The sequence below is a fragment of the Lissotriton helveticus genome, chromosome 8, assembly GCF_964261635.1.
Source record: "Lissotriton helveticus chromosome 8, aLisHel1.1, whole genome shotgun sequence".
NCBI classification, from domain to species: Eukaryota; Metazoa; Chordata; class Amphibia; order Caudata; family Salamandridae; genus Lissotriton; species Lissotriton helveticus.
In genome coordinates this window covers 1692632401-1692654317 of record NC_136069.1, presented here as the reverse complement: position 1 = coordinate 1692654317, position 21917 = coordinate 1692632401, and the positions used below count along the sequence as shown (strand labels likewise).

The 21917-nt window shown below is 42.4% G+C and overlaps 1 protein-coding gene across 1 annotated transcript in view; it reads left to right on the top strand.

Moving 5' to 3' along the window:
* Window positions 1-21917, top strand: part of LOC144774114 (extracellular calcium-sensing receptor-like) — a 101242-nt gene that overhangs the window by 42004 nt on the left and 37321 nt on the right. Inside the window, exon 4 of the mRNA XM_078659139.1 lies at window positions 16747-16974. Within this exon, the coding sequence (XP_078515265.1) occupies window positions 16747-16974 (228 nt within the window). The remainder of the gene's footprint in view (window positions 1-16746; window positions 16975-21917) is intronic.

The following is a 21917-nucleotide window of genomic DNA, read 5'->3' as shown; positions in this document are numbered from 1 at the left end:
GACTAGTGAAAGGTGATGATCTATGTTCTGAGGAGGTGTTTGTAGAGGAGGATGATCTTCTCAATGTTTGTGAAGTTACAGACGGTGTTGTGGGAAAAGATGAGTGGAAGAATGAACTATTAAAGGATGCTGAGTTAGTTAAAGTGTTGTCCATGCTGAGGGAAAACAAGCGTTTAGATAAGCCTTGGTCTCTTGTCTCTGAGGAATTGTCTATAACTGATGACATGTTAACACGAGGTTTGAGACTCATACCACCCTCTACTTTAAGGAAAAAATTATTGGTACATGCGCACACTGGTCATTTAGGTATTGTAAAAACTAAGGAGATGTTACGTACTCAATTTTGGTGGCCTGGTATGGACTTGGAGATTGAACGTATGGTTAGAGAATGTCCTGAATGTTGTGCCAGTGACAAGATTCTTAAAACCAAGCAAATGCCCATGGTTTGTAGGAGTTTACCTAATCATCCCTGGGATGAGTTAGCCATTGATATTTTGGGTCCTCTTACTGGTGTCTCCGACACTCCTTATTTGATTGTGTTAATTGATTTATATTCGCGCTGGATTGAAGTGAGTGCTGTTAGTGACATAACATCTGATTCTGTCATAAAGTTCTTGTCTGAAATTTTTAAGAGCGAAAGCTTTCCCAACAGTATTTTATCTGACAATGGTCCTCAATTTTGTTCTAGTGTATTTGACTCTTACCTTAATAAATGTGGCATCGCTCACAAGCGTTCGTCATTATATCATCCCGAAACCAATGGTGCTGTTGAGAGGGTCAATAGAACATTAAAAGAATGCATTCAGCTTGCAAGAGCCAATGGTTTAAATTGGAACGAGGCTCTCAAGGAAAGGATTGATGCTTATCGTTGTTCCCCTCACTCTACCACTGGTAGATCTCCCTTTGAACTATTTAAGGGAAGAATTCCCAACACCATGTGGTGTCCTGGTTGGATGGATCTGAATAAAGGGTTTGTAGATAACCACATTGGTGCTTGGAGGGAGAGGGAGCTAGAAAAACAGACATGCAGGAAAATGTATTTTGATGACAAGAAATGTGTTCAGTTTCAGGAGGTTAGGATAGGTGATCTTGTCAAAATAAAAGCACCTGTTGGAAGGAAATATTGGTCTAAGTACACCAATGTTAGACCTGTCATCAAAGTTTTTGGTAATGCTATAAAAACACAAGATGGCAGGATTTGGAATAAAAGTCGGGTGGTTGTGGTTAGATCAAAGAATGATGTTCAAAATGACTTAGACACTGACGGGGACATCAGTGGCCCTGTTAATATCTCTTTATCTCGTTCTAGCTATCCTTCTGCTGGTCGAGTGAGGAGTCAAAGATTACGCAGAGCTCCTTCTTATATGAAGGATTATGTGTGTTCTTCCTAAGGATTATGTGTAATCTCCCTCTGTTTCTATTTTTTGTAATAATAAGTTATTCTCTTATTTCTTTTCATGTTTCTTATTTTGTTTACTGTTGTTGTAAGGAAGGGAGATGTGTAATGACTAGCTTTGCATGTTCTCTGTGCCTGTGCTTCTATTTGGAATATAGATCTCTGCGTATCTAAGATTCTCTGCATCAAGAATGTTGAGAGTTCATTCTTGGCAGTTGGAGCTGGAGCTGTTTGTGGATGAGGCGAATAAATCTTACCTGAATCACATCTGGACTTGTCTTCTTTTCTTCATGTAGAAAACACTACAACAGGTACCAGACCATAGTATAAAAATGTCGTCTAAAGTTAGACTATGCCAGCCTGAAGCTTCAGTAGACTACTCAACATTAGCCATCATGCATTTGCTTCCGTGATATTGTTTTTCCCTTGATGAGATGTGAAAAATCCTCCCAGAGCAGAGATACTGGCTTCAGCCTTTTGGCAAGAAGATCTGGGTGACTCATCCTCTCTCAGGAAATTTATATAGGGAGTGTGCAGTAAGTTTATTTACTTGAAAGAGTCCAAAATGAGACCTCCCCATTCCTATTTAGCTCCTAAATTGAGACCTAAAGAAGAGGGCTTCATCGATCTGAGGGTTAGCCCATACCCATTCCAGTGGCAGTGGGAGCTAGCCCCAGGACCGGTTTGGTGTTGTTGAGGAGGATGGACCCTCCTCATTTGTCTAGACACATCCCTGGGTTGACCACCAATCTCCACCTAGGGTCACAAGTTTCTGTCATCTTGATTTTCCCTGAAAATGTTGCACTGAGGGATGGTCTGCAGTAAGCAAAATGCATGTGCTGCAAACATTGTTCTTGGGAACTTTTTGCCCATTGGTTAGGAAATCACTGCCACCCACTGACTATAGAATTTTCCTGAATTGGCACCTCACACCAGCATCTCAGAACAGATCTGGGCCCGAAAAAGAACAACAATTGGACTTCCTGGCCATTACCTTTGTGGAAACTTGTACCCAGGGCTAAGAAGGTGACTCCAAGGGTCAGACGGCTAATCTCCTGTGGTGCTAAATGGACAAAAAAGCTACAAAAATGTGACCAGTTAAAAGGACTTGGACTTTATTGTGCTGGGAGCCTGTGGACCCTGCTCCAGGTGCTATTTCAGAGGCATTCAGAGTTTCTGAAAAGCCCAAGAGGAGCTATTCCAAATATTTGGCAAAGTTGGGACTATGAACATTTTTGACCTATGAAGGACTAGGAATAACCACCCAAGTCTCCCTGCTCAAACCACAACCTTGGCAGGAAATAAAATTATGTTGGTCCTGCTCAGAACTTTTTGCTGACTGAAAGAAGACTTCCTTGCGCCTTTGTGGCTAAGGCACCAAGCATTGGTGCGACCTGCCTGCCAACAGCTTCCAGTCTTGTCCTGCTGAAGGTTTCTGAGCACTAAAAAAGAGGCTAGTTTCAATGTTGAACTATTGACTGGATGAAGGATTGAAAAATATTCTGCCAACACAAGTATTCCACTGGTTACAAAATTTAGAGTTTCTTCTGTCAAAACCAATAGCTTCATCATGACCTCAAGCCAAGGTTATCTAACTTTGAGTGGACCTCATTGGCTGCAGCTTTTAATCTTGCCCCTGTGGAAGATTCTTAATTTCTAAAAGATGATGAAGTCAGTAGGTTAAACCTTTGACAGGGATGACCTGCTTGATGTACCCAACGTCAGTTCCCTTGATGCTGGCTTGAAACAATAGTTCCACCCAGTCAATGATAAACAGTGACTTTTGATTGGTGCTTTCCTTTTTCTTGTCACCTTTGGCCTAAAAAATCATATCTCAAGTTTCCCTGATTGGAATATAATTATGTTTATGCCGTTTTTCTAATTACAGTTTCCACTACATTTAGCAATTGGTTGTGGGATTTGTATAGTGTTATGTTTTAACCTTTTCATTATTTTGGTACTCGTGAATACTTTTATTTATCTTAAGCCTATCAGCTCATGATAAAGCTGCCATGGATTGAGACAATGTTCATTTACTTAACTTCTATATTTGACCTCACAGGTTTTTGGACTTATTATTTGGGAAGTACTCATGCCCCAACTAAACCCATTTCTTACAGGTATTATAGCAAACATCAATATTTTAAAAATGTAACTAAGGATAAAATTAATGAAAACCATGTAATTATATTTTACAACTGATAAGAAAATGAATTACACTAACATTTAAAATAATAGGTTTTTGCTAAACCATTTCAGCTGATTTGGATGATGTTGAATAAAGGATTCTAGCCCTCAGGGAAGCATTTTACACAAGAGTACAAAGAATGGTATGAGGGTTCAGCAGAATGCAGTCATTTTATCAGCAAAGGAGCAAAGAAGGTAGGCACTCTCAACAGGATATCCTCTACAACCACCACTATCAACATTAACACCAAAGAGTGCGCAGAACAAGGAAACTAGAAAGCACTAATGAGAGAAAAATGCAAAATATTGAGGAACATAAAGTATCAAACCTGGCAATGTTAAATTAATTGAAGCAGTTGTACATAGGTGCTTTGTCTAATATCCCTACACATTTGAAGTGTAATATGTATTGCAGTTCATATATATTGCTTCTTATATGATTGTTGTTGAGGGTGTGGGATGGCAGTTAGTTTCATATAATTGGCTTTTTTTAAAATATTTGGATAGTTTGAGAGCAGTTTACTTTTATAAATTTACTGTGTATTTTAGTGTTAGGAATAGATTTTAGAATTAGAGAGGGGATGGGATAGGATTTATTTTTTGGAAACTATGTAATAACATTTAATTCGTTACAAGTTAAAATATGTGTTTTAGATAATTCTTTGTAGATTAGATTATTTAAAAAATACTTAAAATATATATCATTATAACATACTTATATAATTATTTGTTTCAAATATTTAAATTTAATATAAAAATAAAATAATTGAATACTAAAAATCTCTACACATTTTCGATTATTGTAATGTAAACACACACATTTACATTATTATTATTAAAAACAAAATAAGGAACCATTTTACTAAATTTAAGAACATACTGAAGAGTCTCTTAAATGTGAGCACTTACATTACATGTTTTACATGGTTTGATATTTACAATGCAACTTATGCATATTTGAATAAATTACTCCAGCTTTAGGGCCAGATGTAGGTAGACAAATACCGGTCGGTAACGGCCGAAAATACAGAATTTCAGCTGTTACCAACCGGTATTAGGATTTTGAGATGTAGGGTCACAAAAATACCGATTCGCTAAATACGAGTCGGTAATTTTACCCAATCGGTAATTTTACAGATTCGATAATGTTACCGATTCGGTAATTATACAGAATCGGTAATTTTATCGAATCGGTAATTTTACCGAATCGGTAAATAGGAAATGCTGAAAAATTAATTTTGAGATGTAGGTAACTTCCAAAATACCGAAATTCGGTATTTAAGAGTCGGTATTTACCATGGATTGAAAGCAGGTGGTAACCAGGTGCAGGCTATAAAAAAGGGCCCAAAATGCAACAGTGTGACCAGAATGGCGGCATTCTACATGATAGCAAGGCGGCTACGGCTACAGGCAGCAGGAGAGAGGGTCTGGATAAGGGAGGAGCAAGTCTACAGGCAGAGGATAACGCTATTTCAACTAACTGACCCAAAGATATTGAAAAGGTATAGGCTACACCCCCACACCATCCTGGACTTGATCAGGGACCTGCACCCACTTTTGGAGCACCCAACCCCAAGGGCGCATGCCATACCACCCCATGTGCAGGTGCTGTGTAGCCTACACCTGCTTGCATCTGGGAGTTACCAGAGTGTGATTGCTGCGGTAGGTGGGGTGTCCCAGAGCTGCCTGTCCCGTTTCTTCAGGAAGTTCCTAGAGGCCATGATGCAGAGAATGCATCATTACATCAGCTTCCCTGAAACCATGCGGAACTACTCAAGACCAAGACTGACTTTTATCAAATTGCCCATTTCCCACACGTCATCGGCTTTATTGATGGTACCCACATCCCAATATGCCCACCTGCTGCCACAGAGTACATTTACAGAAAGAGGAAGTCAACCCACACAATCAATGTACAGGTAATCTGTGATGCCAAGTAAGCATGGGCGGATTTTGCGGATTCGCAATCCGCGAATTTGCGGATTTGCGTATTTGCGGATTGCGAAAATCCGCAAATTCCGCGAATTCTCGCGGATTTGCGGATTTTTTTGGGGGGGGTGTGTTCGCACGGGTTTCTGCAAGTTCGCGAGGGTTTTGTACAATTTCGCAAATTGCGAACTTACTTGTCGGGTCGCCAGTTTTGCGAACTTGTTGTTTCTACGTGCCCAGCCTGTTTGCAAGGCTTTCTTCATCACTGCCACCCTCTGTCACCACTGGCACTCTCTTTGGTCACCCATGCCACCCTCTGGCTCACCCATGTCACCCTCTGTGTCATCACAGCACCCTCTGGTTCACCAGTGTACATTATTGGGGCAAAGCAAAGCACTGCCATCCTCTGTCAACACTGGCACTCTGGTTCACCCATGCCACCCTCTGGCTGGCACACCCATGCCACCCTCGGTGTCATCACAACACCCTCTGATTGACCAGTGAGTGTACATTATTGAGGCAAAGCAAAGCACACCTGCAAAGTGCTTTAAGTTATGCAAACCGCAACACCTGCCCTGCCTCAACTGACATTAATGAAGGCTGGCACCTGCTTGTCTGCTCCCTTTCCTTTTTGTTGCATTGTTAAAATTTTTTAACAGGATGCAATGACATACTTGTAACTATTTTGTGACTGTCAGAGCAGGGTCACACAATAGTTGCAAGTAGGCAACCGGATTCTGGAGGGCCCCTTCAGGAAGCACTACAGGGAAATGGTTACAAATGATGAGCTCGAACTTTTGCACCTGCTCGTTGGTTTTGCTTTTGCAAAACTCGTTTTTCGGTAATTTCGCCCTATTCGCGAGGCGCGACGTCGTGCGAAATCGATCGTGTAAGCCGCGAACTCGTGCGAGTTACCCCAAGGTTTTGTACTTTCGCGAGTGCGAGATTGTTGCTGCCCGCGCCGCGGGCCGCGAGCAGTGCGAACACAAGCAAAAAATCCGCTTCGCGCGGATTTGCGTATTCTCGCCACATCCGCGAGAGTTCGCGGATTGCGGATTTTCCGAAAATACGTAAAATCCGCGAGCGTAACGGATTTTACGCCCATGCTTAATGCCAAGTACATTATCACGGACATAGGGGCCAAGTTCCCAGGAAGTACCCACGACTCCTACATCTATCAGAACAGTGGGATCTACACACGCCTGACAGCGGGGGAATTCGGAGAAGGACACCTGCTAGGTAAAACACTGTGTGACACTCCCTTGATACATATTGCAGATGTATGTGTATGTGTGCATGTGAGTAATGACTTTCTCATTTTAAAATAGGAGATAGTGCATAAGCCGTCCGCTCTTTCATCCTGACACCCTACCTCAACCCTTCAACCCCCAGCCGGAGACGATACAACGTGGCACACAAATCAACTAGGAACATTGTGGAGCGCACCTTTGGGCTGTTAAAAAGCAGGTTCCGCTGCCTCCACAAAAGTGGAGGGGCACGGCAGTACTCACCAATCATCTGCTGTAAGATGATTGCAACTTGTGCAATGTTGCACAACCTTGCTACTAAGAAGGGCACCGAGGTGGAATTGAGCGACTATGAGGACCATGATGATGAACATGCACTGCCTGAACCCAACACAGCAGGAGTTGCAACACCAACAGATGGCAGACACAGACGGGCAGAGATTACACGCAACTACTTTTAAGTTAGTAAAGAGACACAGACAGGTGGAGTATGCACCCAACGTAGTTTAATATTTGGCACTATGCAGGTACTCAAAAGCACAAATGTGCAACACAAATATCATCCATTTAATAATGGTAGTCCTGGGTCACTCCCCCATTTATTGTACAAGTCATTTACGCCCACGCCTACCAGTGCCAGATGTAAGTGGCTGGCTCTCTTTACTGTGTGTTTGGGCTGTTGGCTCACCATGGTGCCTGCAGCTCCTCCGTGTCTCAACAACAAGGGGGCTTGTCATGCTGCTCCTACTGGTGCTTTCCTCACTTTCCGGTACATCCAAAGCCGCAGTTTGTGCTGTCTGTGCATTAATCAGTACCTCTACAGCACTGGTCACCCTAGCAATGCCCCTAGACACCTCATTGCTGTTGTGTGTAAGTCCCTCTTGTATGTTGATGCATCGTCTGCATAGCAGGGAAGTGGCTATGGCCAGGCGGTTCATTGCCTTACTTTGTTGCTGCGCATGCTGCCTCTCCTTGCGCCTTGCTAACATGTCCTGGTCCAGCTTACTGCACAGAAGCTGCACCGATTGTGTCATGTCCCGCATCCCTCCTTGTTCACATCAACCAGTTCTCTGATGCCCTTCCCTATGTCTTCCATATTTGTGTTCCGGTTCCTCATCTGGCGTTGCACAGACTGGATGGCCTTCCCCTGCATCCTTTGAATCTTGACCGTGCTACCCTCCAGCCCACGGAAGACACTGGGACCCTCCACATGTGCTGCAACACTGCTATCTCTAGGCCTGCGGCGTCTGGTACCTGTACAGGCACCCTCTGCACTGGACTGCTGTGTGGCAGTGCTTCCGTCCCCAGCTAAGGTTTGAATAACATCCCCCTCCATGTCACCTTCTGATGACTCCATTTGGACTAGTGGGGCAACTACTTGCCTCTTGCTCTTTTGTGATGCAGGTGTTGTCAGAGGCAGTGACACAGGCAGTTCAGGTGAGGACAGGGCAGAGGGGGTCCTAAACGTTCTGGGGATGCCTGCAGATGTGGAGACATTTCAAGGTCTTGGGATGGTGGCTGTATTGTTGGTGCACCTGTGTCCTCTGTGACATTCTCTGCACTTGTGGCTGCCTCCTGGCTGTCATCCCTCTCTGGTGCCGTGCCTTCCTTCTCCCTGGTACGCCTGCGAGATGTCTCGCCTGTGGACATATAAGCATACATTAGCTCTGTGCTCCTGCCTCACAGCCTCTACAATTAAATGATTCACACTGTAACACTGTACATGTTGCCTGCGCTTGATTATGTCTGATATGATTTGCCTAACTTGTTGCTTGTTGTGCTGTATGACATGGTGTTTCATTTAATGACTACATTTCCCATAATCCATTGCTCCTGTATAGTGCTACCTCTACTGGACTGGGGTTAACTTTGCCACATAGGGAAAAGGGAAGGTGATGGGGTGGGGGTGATTGCTGTGCATGCGACTTACCTTTTCTGGTGGCAGCTCTGGCTGAGCTGTCTGCATCTCCCAGTCCACAGACGCTCTCTAGTTCAATGGTGGACCCCACCAGCTCCTCCAGCTCAGTCAGGGGGGGTGCACGGTTCTTCTCTCCTCCAGTTTTGTTTGCCTCTTTATGGAGCTCTGCAATTTTTTTCTTAGTCAGGCTCCTCAGGTCACACCACCTCTTTTTCAGGTCATCTATGTCCCTTGGAGTCACTCCTACAACATTCACCTTTGCTTGTATTTCCCGCCAAATCTTCCTTTTGGCAGATTTAGCCACAGTGAGGGACAGCTTGCCAAACAATTTCTGGTGTTCCTTCACGAGGACCTGCAGCTCCATGGTGCTAAATTGTATTTTTCTCTTCCTCTCTGGAAGTTCCTTTTCACTGCTGCTTGCCATTTTCAAAGTTTAAATGCACAAAACTTTTCCTGTGGCTCAGGGACTCAGCTCAGCTTTCACAGCCTCTCCTGAAGCTACTAATTACTTGCAGCTGCCAGTAGCCACTTCCTGGTAGAGAGGGGGAGGTTGGTAGCACCTGATTGGCTGCCTACTTAAGTTTCACTTTTATTTGCTTTCCGATTCGGTATTTACCAAATCGGTATTTCCCATTCATTCCTATGGGCCTTGTGGCCCATAGGAATGAATGGGAAAAACCAATACCGATTCGGTAAATTCCGAATGGCAGATTCCGAATTTTACCGAATTGGTAACAAATACCACATTTTTACCTACATTGCATTTACCGATTCTGAAATACTGAATCGGTAAAATTTGGTATTTTAGAGTCGGTAAATTGCAATTACCTACATCTAGCCCTTAGTTATTTAAACAACATTTAAATTAAATTGACATAGTATACGCGTTTCGTACCATACATTGTATATTTGATTTCAATCAATGTCAAGTTATTTTAAGCTACACATTTATGTGTAAACTAGTTAGCAATCCGATTTTCAAATGACCTTCAAGAAATTCTGTTGGGATGTAAGCAAGGTTCAATAGGCTACTTATGGTCACTACTTTTTAATATTATCAGCGCTCACTTAAGTATTGCTAGAGCATGGATCAACCAACTGCCACTGAAAGTGACAGAATGGTGGGCAATGCAGCAACAAATATATGAGGCAGAGGCTGCCTTAGCCAAGGCTAGAGGTCCTAGATCTCTTAAAAAGTTTAAAAGGATATGGTCCAGCCTCCATTGGGACTAGTCACACAGGCAGGTTAAATGTTGACCTAGATCTAAATCTACCAGGTTTTATCCCCTCTTATCCTTTTTTCCTGTGTTTTTCTTTTTTTTTTAGATTCCCTCTTATGATATTTATATTGATTCATATGTTGTTTACTTAAATATGATGGATTTGTCATACGCTGTAGTTACTGTTTTGCTCCAATGCATACTGGATCAAGTAAAAAATAAAAAAGTGTAAACTAGTTATCATGTCACAGTTTTCATTTGTTACATTCAAATCACAACCAATGTGCAGTTTTAAGGTGGTAAAGATAAGATAAAAAACATTGTAGTTAATTTATTTAAAATATATTTTTCTAGTTTATAAAGTATTTTTATTAGTATTGATATCATAGACACATGCATATTTAATACCATCATATAATTGACTATGGCATATCTTACTCACCTATGCCTGATTTGCTTACTCAGGCTTATCTTAAGCACTCATGAGTGTGTAAGTTGTGCATGAGTGAATAAGGTACATCATTTAAGTTACTCATTATTTCATAAGATGTTTACAAATAAGGCTTTACAAGGATTATCCAAAGAACAACACCAATGTTCAAGAGTAATAATGGGCGAGATGATGCAAATGATAATAAGGGTGTGCACATTTTTCATTATCAGAGTTTTAGGAAACACCCTTGCTCTTTTCACGTTAATTATTCACAAAAATTCTTAAATCTTTTCCTTTTTGCTTAAGTTTGTCTTAATTAAGTGTGGAAAATGGTGGAGTAACCATTCTAGATCATATGTTCAGGAATCCTAATCACTCTAAATTTCACAGGGTGAATGGAGTAAAAGTAGAAGCACCAAAGAACATATTTTTGAATAAAGTATTTTAGTGTGTTTTTTTCCTAAATGTGTTAAAAGCAACGTTTAATTAATTGCTGTGAGTTATTCCAGAGATATAAATTATGCCACTTGCCCATTGATTTTCCATTTTTATCCATTGCAATAGGCAAAAAAAATCCTAAGAAAATGTTATGCTTACTCTCAAAGAATAGTCTCAAATGGTTTCTAAGATTTATAGTTAAGAGACTTTATTAAATTGGGCCCTTCATATTTTACATATTAAAATGGTATTTTCAATTTATAAATTATGTTCCTCTATAGTAGAACACGTGAATGTATTAGAAAAGTAAACAGTTTACCAATACAAACATATTTGTGCAGCACGTTAATACAATTTTACTTTAACAATTCTACATGTTTATTTTTAAAAACATTTATTGAAGGAACAAATTATTAGCAATTTCTAATCGCCTTCTTGGATCCTCCTGTGTATCTGTGTCAAATGTGAAAAAGATTAAATATTGAATATTGATGTCCCCATTAACATTGTCCAACTCCTCATCTAAAGGTATTGCTCCATTACAGCTATTTATTACATAAAACTGCAACAAGTCATTTTGTAAGCTATTTCAGGTGTGTGTAGCTACTGTTCTCCCAACCGATCAAGAAAACAAGATCTTAACTTCCAGATTCCAAACTTATGTTCAACTTTTCCTCCTGTTTCTTTTGTACTGGACTGTATTCTATTCCTGCCATAGACTTTAGTTGATTGTGGGTGTCAGTTAACTTGGCTGTAGAGCATGTCCTTGGTCACCTAAGAATAATTAACTGTCAATAAATATTTAAATGTTGTACATGTAAAAAATGCAATTTTGAAATCATTAGTCTCAAAAGTTGCACCTCATTTTTCTAATCAACGTCATTATCATTGAATCTGTAATATTTAATAAATCCTCTTTAGTAAAGGAGAATTCTTTGTCTCTGTTGCTTGTCCATTTGATGAAGTCAGAGACTGTGGCACAGTATCTATCACTGTATCTATCTATCTATCTATCTATCTATCTATCTATCTATCTATCTATCTATCTATCTATCTATCTATCTATCTATCTATCTATCTATCTATCTATCTATCTATCTATCTATATATTTCTTTCTGCAGGTTTCCAAATAAATTTCAGGTTTGTAAAGCTCAACCGATCACCCCTAAGGGGATCCATGCGCTGGGGGCCATCAGGGAGATTAAGCGAGCTATTGCCCAGAGTCACGTGATGTTGAGCTGAGCTGCAACCAGCGATCGAACCATGAGCCCTGCGCTCCGGAGCCAGCCACTCTGGCTGCTGAACCACACATCTCCCCTGTCTTTGCAAGACTCTCTGGGGAAGATTTATAGGTCCTTATCAGCACAGGAAGTTCACTTTTAAAAACATTCTTGTGGAGATAGAGGCTTCGCCTTATTTACACAGCGGCATTAAGCCTCTTAATGTGGCTTAATGCTGCCTCATAAATAAGCCACATTTTCACGCAATACCTAGTATGAATGGGGCAGGCAATGGGTGTTGTTCGTGTTCCACCACAACGCCCATTGATTTTGAAGCTGCCCTCTATTTACAAGGGCGACGTAAATAGGAGGCAGCGCCAACATTAAGACCAGGGAAATCCTGGTCTTAACATTGCGAAACAAGGAGAAAAGCTTTATTTCTCCTTGCTTTTGTTATTTCTATGTGTGCTGCACTGTACAGCACAGAGGGAAACAGCAAAATGCCATGAATGATTGTTAATGTGCAGGAAGGAGTCCCTTCCTTCACATAAACAATCTTTCCACCCAAAGCAGGCACCCTTGCACTATGGTGCAAGGGTGCCTGTGTTGGCGCTAGACTGCTTAATTTAGCATCAGTGCAGGGAGAAATGTAGGGGTGTACTGTATCTTTGTAAATATGGCACATATCTGCATTTTCAAGATGGCGGCCCATTGGCATTAGCAAGTTTTGCTTAACAAACGCTCTGCCATTCTGCTGTACATATGTCCCTTTATTTGTTAGAATATTTTCCACAAAATGTACATACAATTGGCTTTTTAGGCCTGGTGTTAGCCAAGACCTTTTGATTTTGCAAACATATTATGTATAACATAATTAGATGTACTGGTTTTCCGGCAGACTTTATCAATTAGTCTGTTGTTGTGGCATTCATATTTTTATTTCAGCTACTGCAGTTTGCATCATGTGGCAATGGGTCAGAACACTTCAGCCACTGGCTGACTTTGAGTTACAGCCTGCTCCTGTTTACAAAGAGCACATACACACACAAATTAGCCCCCTTCTGTGTCAAGGGCTATGTCAAAGTGTGTGTATGTGTTTTTTTTTTTTTTAAATCAAGAAATATTTTTGCCTATAGACAACTATGTTTTTAGATTAAAAGCCCAGTTGCTTCCCCAGCAATTAGGTTTTCCACATTGCCAAAGCCAAAATGCTGGCAATCAACACCTGAGCTATTGGCTTTGCCAATGCTTGTTCTGTTTAAACTCGTATTCGCTTGTTATTGGTTTGTTCATACCCAAAAAGGTCAGTAACATACTGCCATATCATCAAAATATCTGCATCTTGACAGGTCCTGGGTACCATTTGTTAGCAGAACCAGTGATCTTAGCATTTTATTCAATAGTTGCTGTTAATCCGCGCATCCGTAGTCATCTAACTTCAACCAAAGTACCTGCCTTTCCTACTGCAAGTCTTGTGCAGTCTAATGGGGATGAGGACATCATATAAATGCATTATACACACCTATTTCTGGGTGGAGTGGGCCTGGAATGACCAACTTTCCTCATGTTTTGATATAATTGTTTGTTAGCACAGACTGACCGAAATGTATTTATCATGTGGTAAGGCAGTGAAACTGAGCTTGTCAAATACCATAACACAATCCAATCAGATTACTGAAGACGACAACCTATTGACAATAGTCGATCATGTTGTAGAGCTCCATACAGCACAGAAAGACCTACTCCACAGATCATGGCACCTACTCTGCTTCTCCTGGAGACCTGAGATTCATGCCTACTCATCCTTCTTGACCTATCTGCAATGTTGACATCACCACATCCTACCCAGCATCCTCTAGGGGAGACTGAGGATAAAGGGCCCAGCCTGAGTTCATCCCTCAACAGCAACAAACATGGCTGCTCTGTTGATATATATATTCAAAGTCCAGTGAGTAAAGGAGTTACTTGTATGTCACAAATGGATTATAAAGTTTAATTGCGACCTGCTGCAAAAGTAATCTTGGGGCATATTATCAAGGGGGTTTATCTCCGCTTTTTTGGCTTTAAAAGCCAAGAAAGCGGAGATAAAATTATCTCCCTATTACCTAGCTGTCGCTAACGCCAGTTAGCGACAGCTAGTAGGAGATAGCGACCATCTTGGGCCCCACTTTGCATGTCAGTGATATTTATCACTAATGACATGCAAAGTGGGCATGCCAAGATGTTAGCGACTGGAAACAGTCGCTAGCATCGCTATTCCCTATTACCAACTTTTGGAGATATTCGCGCTAAGCGCGAATATCTCCAAAAGCTAACACCTGCCCTGAGCAGTTCTTAGCCATGTTATCCAATGGGAGGTGGATAACATGGCTAAAAGCATTAGCTCGGTAATGCATGAATATCGCTGACTTTTCAGCGATATTCATGCATTGCGGCCGTTTTTTATCGCATTTGCGATAAACCTTGGTAATACCAAGGTTTATCTGCGATAAAAATTGCCGCAGCACAGCGGTAAAATTTTGTCTCTAACCAATTATCGCTATTGCTTGGTAATATGCCCCCTTGTTTTTTATAATCCGATGACCTCAGCCCCTCTAACGAATTTAGGGGCATATTATCAAGCAGGGCTTTAAAAATTATCACCGTTTGGCCTTGTGAATTCCAATAGAAACCCATGTTCTGGTGTGAACATGGGCTTCTATTGGAATTCTCCAGGGCATATTATCAAGCCCAGTTTTCTGCCGCTAAAACGGCGATAATTTTAACGCCCTGCTTGAGAATATGCCCCTAAAATACCTAATTCTATACTTTCAAACAGTTTTCTTTAAGAGTATCATAGCAAAATTCTGTTTTCCTATGTAATTCCAAATCAGCAACTAATTGAAGTTTTCTTATTTTTGGGGATGACATCAAGAGTGTCATTTATCGATCAGAAATTCAATATTGGGAAAATTATGCATGTTCATTTCTAGCCCTGAACAAGCAGCTGAATTAGTGGAATTCACTGTGCTGTTTCTAACGTGAAGCATTGCGGATTTTGAATGATGGATTCAAGTAATCTTGAAAAGAAACCAGGGCCTCATTCAGAAAGAATTGGTGTAGAGCAGCTCTGCAAGTCTTTTTGCTCCTCTGCCATATGCCATTTCGAAAGAGCAGGCATGCACTCTGTCTACAAGATACAGGGCATTGCTGTCTTTTCAGCCAGTGATAGTGCACGGTTTGCAGCCGAGGACCAACACAGGTACCCTTGCACTATGATACAAGGGTGTCTACGTTTTGGTATGATTTCTTTTGTGCATGAGAGGACACCTTCCTGCACAAAAATAATCCATGGAGGCGTTTTCCTTGTTCTATGTGTGCTGCCGGACGCAGCGCACACAGAAAGAGGAAAAAAACAAGGAGAAATTAAAATATTTCTCCTGGTTACACCTCCTCTGGGGAGGCGAAAGAGTTGTGAGCTGCCCCACGTTTACGTGATTTTGTAAATCTGGGCCAGAGTCAAAATCTATGGGTGTTGTGTGGGAACACCCACTCCAACGCCCGTGGAACACCTCCTTGACCCAGAGTAAGGAAACATAAGGGCTTATTTATGAGGCCTTGCATCACTTTTGCGCCGCCGGTGCGTCACTTTTGGTGACGCAACGGCGGCGTGAAAAATGAGCGTTGTTGCTCCATATTTACAAAGTGAGGCATCTAGGTAGATGCGTCACTTTGTAAACCCCTGCGCCACATTATACCTGCACCAGGTATAATATATGAAGGGCGGGCGTTCCCTCGTAAGTAAGCATTGTAGAAGTGACACAGTGAAATCTGAGATTTTACTGCGCCTGTTCTAGGGTGCCAATGCGCCAATATCTTATGCCTTCCTCACAGCAGGCGTAAGAGTGACACCGGCCCTATCACATGGGGATTGCCCCATGTAAAAGGAACATTGCTGGAGTTGAGTCACTTTTGTGACACACTACAGCAATGCGTCACTTTTGCACCTACAGATACGTCGCACTGTAAATATGACGCATCCGTCATGTCGCAAGGACGGTGCACTGAGAGGTGACGCATCGCTGCTTTCACCCAGCAATGCATCATTTCTCATGAATAAGGCCCATAGTGCTTTGTGCTGCTTTGCCTCAGGGTGACTTTGCGTCACCTCATAGACATGCCTGAGAGGCTGAGCTGACAGAACGTAAAAAAGAAAGTGCAGGCCTCTTGTAAATGAGGCCCCAGTTATTTAATAAAGAGAATAAGACTATACAAATATCAATAAAGATGTTCATAATTTGAAGGCCCCCTAAACATTAAAACATGTTTTCCTGTGTTCTCGTACTCAGTACTCCTGAAGCATGTATTGTTAAACACTTCGAGGACGCACGTTGGTTTGGGCACTATTTCCACAAAGTTTTTTGTTTATTAGGTGAACAGCAGTACATTAAAATTATCTTCGTACAATTTATAAATTGCATTTGTTGTGATTAAAAAACCTATATTGTCTACAAAGATCATATAGCTTGAACATTTTCCTCTTTGTATCAATGTGAACAAGTATTTTTCATATTACCATTGTTTATTCACGGATTTACCACATAAAAGCAGTATGTTGTTTCATGTTCTGGGGCAGGCAGGTTATATATGGGAAGTTACTCTCACACTTGCTAGAGATAATATCCGAACCTTCTGTCATATATTGGAGAAAGTGATGGGGTGGTTTTCAAAGCCAGGTGGCTCTGTGTGACCGTCTGTTGTTGTGTCACAACATCCAGGTGCTTCACTATGTAAAACACGTACACTTCGAGACGGCCAGCGGAAACGGGGTCATGTTTGATGCCAACGGAGACGTCCCCGCATCGTACGACATCCTGAACGTGCAGATCTCACCGGACAACACGTTCCAGCTTGTTAAAGTGGGAAGATTCAACTCAAGGGCAATGAGAGGCAAAGAGGTGACCATTGACATGAGCGCCATCTTGTGGAGTGACGGCTCATCGCAGGTGAGGCTCAAATGGCTGCGGATGAGATGCCCTCGAGGAAGTGGTAACAATCCGTGTCCCCGGGTGAAAGGGAGGTGTGAGGCCCGTCTAATTTGCATGTGACTTGATAAGAAGTGATATCACAGAAAGTGACATCAAAGGGCTATTAGTCTTCTCTGGCATCGCTGAAAATACCTGGGGGCTCATTTATGAGGCCTTGCGTGAGTTTTGCGCTTCCGATGCGTCACTTTTTGTGACGCATCAGCGGCGTAAAACATGCCCCCTGATGCGCACTATTTACAAAGTGACGCATCTAAGCAGATGCGTCACTTTGTAAACCCCTGCGCTACATTATACCTGCGTCATACCTGCGTCAGGTATAATGTTCACCCGCAAAAAGCCTCGTAATAGTGACGTAGTGAAATCTATGAGCTTTCACTGCGTCACTTTTAGGACGCTGTTGCGTCAAAATCTTGCGCCTGCCTCACAGCAGGTGTAAGACTGACGCAAGCCCTTTCACATGGGGTTTTCCCCATGTGAAAGGACGCATTGCTGGAGTTGCGTCACTTTTGTGACACACTCCAGCAATGCGTCACTTTTTCACCTACAGATACATCAGGAATACTGACGTACCTGTAACTCCTTGCAACATGATGCGTCATATTATAAATATGACGCATCAATCATGTCGCAGGGGGAGCGCAGTGAAAAGTGACGCATCGCTGTTTTCACGCAGCGATGCATCACTTTTCATAAATGAGGCCCCTAGTGTGGATGACAGTAACATGGCTGTAAAGATAAATACCCAAATTAACAAAGGGGCAGACATTGACAACTAAATTGTGTGGTGCTGCAAGCAATTTAGTGGCACCACACTGCGTCATTTATAAAAAGCAGGGATGAGCTGTACCGACAAGATTACGGTGCATCCCTGTGTTTTCCCTGGTGCCTGCATTGGGTGCCTGCTCTGCAGGGATGATTCTGTTTGTGCAGGAAGGGTTCACCTTCCTGCACAAAAACAATCATTCATGGTATTTTGCTCCTTCTATGTCTGCTGAAGAATGCAGCACACATAGAGCAAAAAACGAGAACAAATTAAACTATTTCTCCTCGTTGCAACACTGGCAATGCCTCAGATTTACAAATCCTCTGAAAGCAATGGGTATGTAAATGTAAATGTAAATGTAAATGTACCGGTATTTATAGAGCGCACAGCTACTTCCCTGAGGCAGTGTCCCGGCGCTGTCCGTATACCGCTTAGGAACCCTTCCTGGTTTTCCCTGTGAGTGTTCACTCCTGGGCACCCCCCAGGGTGAAACCAGGCATCCCAGCGCTTTTGGAGCCGTTGTGGAGATTAAGCAAGCTATTGCCCAGAGTCACAGAGTGGGACCCAAGGTTAGACTAGGCACCGAGGCGAGAATTATCAGGTCCGGGGAGATTGAGTCCAAGAGCCGCCGAGGCGGAAATTGAACCCTGGTCCCGGGCCAGCCCTCTGCATCAGGGTCTGCCGCTCTAACCATTGAGCCACGCTTGCTCCAGTATTGCATGGGTATGGCCACAACTACACCAATTACACAAACCTTGCCGCAGAAAACTGCGGCGAGGAGGCCCATAATTGCAAGGCGGTATTAATCCAGGCAAAGTGCGGCCTTGTAAATATGGAGCAGGGCATTGCGCCACCGGAGCATCGGAAAAAGTGATGCTCCAGTGGCTCAATGCCGTTGTAATTAAGCCCCTAAATCTGTCTATTTTAAAGCTGAAGTAGGTGGATTACATTAGTCACACTGAATGGAAAAGCTAGGCACAGGTCTCACAAAGATTCCAGAGAATTGTGGAAAATTGATTAAATGGAATAGCGAAATAAAGTTGTGTTCAAATAAGTGTAAACTTGCCATTTTTATCTAAAAGCTTTTTAAGTGAAACGTCAGAAGCTAAACAGGGCAGCAGAGTTCTGACAAATCAAAACAAAGCTTATATTATAGACAGCGCCATGCCACCACGTGAGGCTGCATCAGAGAATGGCTGAGATCACCTCTTTACTGAAATGGCTGTTTGAAAAAAGTTTTTAGAGTTTTCAAACGTATACATCATTTGATTTATTCCTTTCATTTGGATATTGTCTGCTGTATTTTTGATGTGGCACGTTCCAGATTGCTAGCAGGCTGCACTACTTCCACCTGGTACAAAAATGCACTACTACACAGTTGTTTTGGGCACCTTGCGTATTACTGCAAAGACAATATACATCCCAAGCACAGCTCATGGTGCTATAAGGCGCTCTCTAGAAACAAAACATGGTACAATTAACAAATACTAGTGTCACTCAAAGTGACATACGTATGATGTAGAGATGTGAATCGTAAAGACAAGGCCAATATAAAAATGGCACACATAGGCAAGGGATTAGCAAGAAAATAAAAATACTCCCCACTTTCAACAAAAGCTCTTCTGGCAACAAGCAACTGAAACAAGTCATTGTGACCCTACCCAGAAGAGTTCTCTTGTCTCTTCCATCCAAACAACTATCGATTCATCCTTTTATCCTTCCAACCACCCACTAATATCCGCCATTTCACCTATACATTCTGTATTCTATTCATTCTTTCATTCATCATTCAGTCTTTCACCATTCTGTCCGTCCATCCATCCTTGTGCCCATCCATATGCATTTACAAATGTATCTATCCATCAATCAATCCATCCATCATTTCACTCATCCATCCACACTTTCACTCCATCCTTTCCCTAATCCATCCATCCATTTCCCGTTCTCCCACCTACCCATTCTTTCACTTGCTCCTCCGTCTATACATCCATTCACTTAGCTATTTACATTCATTCACCCGTACACTGATCCATCAATCCTTTCTTCCTTCCCTACATCCTTCCTCCCTCCCTCTCACTCATCTATCTATTCTTTCACTCATCCACCCTTACATCGATTCTTTCACTTGTCCATCCATCCTTTTTCTCATCTATCCATTCCCCCTTTTACTCATCCATCCATCCTCCCATTCACTCTTCCATCAATCCTTTCACCCAGTCAGCCATCCTTTCACTAATCCACTAACACTTCAACCCATCCATCCATCCCCTCATCCATCCATTTCCCCCTTCAATCATGCATCCTTTCATTCATTCATCTATTTACCCTTTCTCCCATCATTTCACCTGCTCATCATCTATCCATCCATTCACTCAGCCCTTCATCGATTAATCTGTTCACTGATCATCAATCCTTTCTTCCTTCCCTCCATCCTCCCTGCCTCTCGCCCATCTATCTATTCTTTCACTCATCCACCCTTACATCGCTTCTTTCACTCATCCATCCTTTTACTCATCTATCCATCCGTTTGCTCATCCTCTTCCATTAATCATTTCACTCAGTCAGCCATCCTTTGACTAATCCATCCACCCTTCCTCCCATCCATTCATCCCCTCAACCATCACATCACCCTTCACTCATGCATCCTTTCCTTCATTTATCCATCTATCCGTTTTCTAATCATTCATCCGTCCACTCTTTCACTCATCCACCCTTCTATTCATGCACCCTTTTACTCATCTATTCATACTTTAATCCATCCAACCTTCCTTTCACTCATTCATACAGTCTTTCACTCTGCCATCTTTACATCCATCCTTTTACTCATCCATCCATCCATTCATCTAACAACTCATCTATCATTTCACTCATTCATCCACTCTTTCACTCCATGAGAGGCGGCTCCTCCCTGTGGGCGGAGGAGCGTCGCCCCACTGCTTTCTCGCAGTGCAGAATGCAGAAACATAAAATGGTATTACAAATACCATTTTATGGTTCTGCTTCCTGAACTGCAAGAAAGCAGAATGGTTTGGTAGGGAGTGGGTGGCTGGGCGTATCTGCTCGAGAGCAGGGGAGGAGTGGCTTGCCCAATGCTGCAAGCCATGACTCTGGGGCTGACCAAAACAGTCATGCACACTTTCCCTTTTCTCCATGTAGCCTACATGGAGAAAATGGCCTCCCAATAGACGCATGTGTGATCGGCTTCCCAAGCAATCACAACGCTGCCATTGTGGTGTTGTGATTGGCTTAGGGGAGGGGAGAGTGGCTGCCTTCTTCCTGTTCCTGTGGAGGCAGGACAGCAGGGGCAGACTGAGCTGGGAAGATGCGGGACCCGGGAAAGGTAAAACAAAAAAAATAATATTATTATTTAAATACCCCCTCCCTGCGCAACCCCCCTTCCCTCGTGGCCACTTGCCCATCTCTCTCACTCGTGAGCCATATCAGCCGTGACTGCACTCCATCCATCCTTTTACTCATCCATCCACCCTTCCATTCAGCTGGTGGTTCATGACTCACGCATGATGCACAGTGTCAGGGCGTGAGGTGATAGTGACATGGCATTGTGGTTCCTTTTCTGCAGTTTTATATAGCACAAACTTGGCAACCCCGATAACAGAGATGGGAGTAAACCTGAGGGGACGGAATTAACAGAGGTTACAAACTGGACCCATAGAGGTCAATAAGTAATGAGCTATTACCAAGGAATCTTTGATCCCAGGACTTACTCTCCTGTAATTTCCCCTTTTTTATTGGAATTTCACTCAGAGATGTCAGCTAATTTTTTAGCAAAATGTACCAGGTTGGATCAATACACACACCTTGCTATTGAGATGGGGTCTATTAGATTTGGCGGTCTCTAGTTGGCAGAGGTAGGTACCTTTGACAAATAGGGACCCTTGTGTCTAGTCAGGGTAAGGGGGTATACTCCTAAAATAACCCCTGCTCACCCTTGGTAGCTTGGCACAAGCAAACAGGCTTATCTCAGAGGCAGTTTGTAAAGCCTTTGTGAACACATACAGTAACCCAGTGACTACACTACAGATGGACACCACACCAGTTGTAGTATAAAAATAAGTATTTATATATAGACTTAACACAAGACCACAAACGACAAAAATCCACAATACTGTACTCCAAA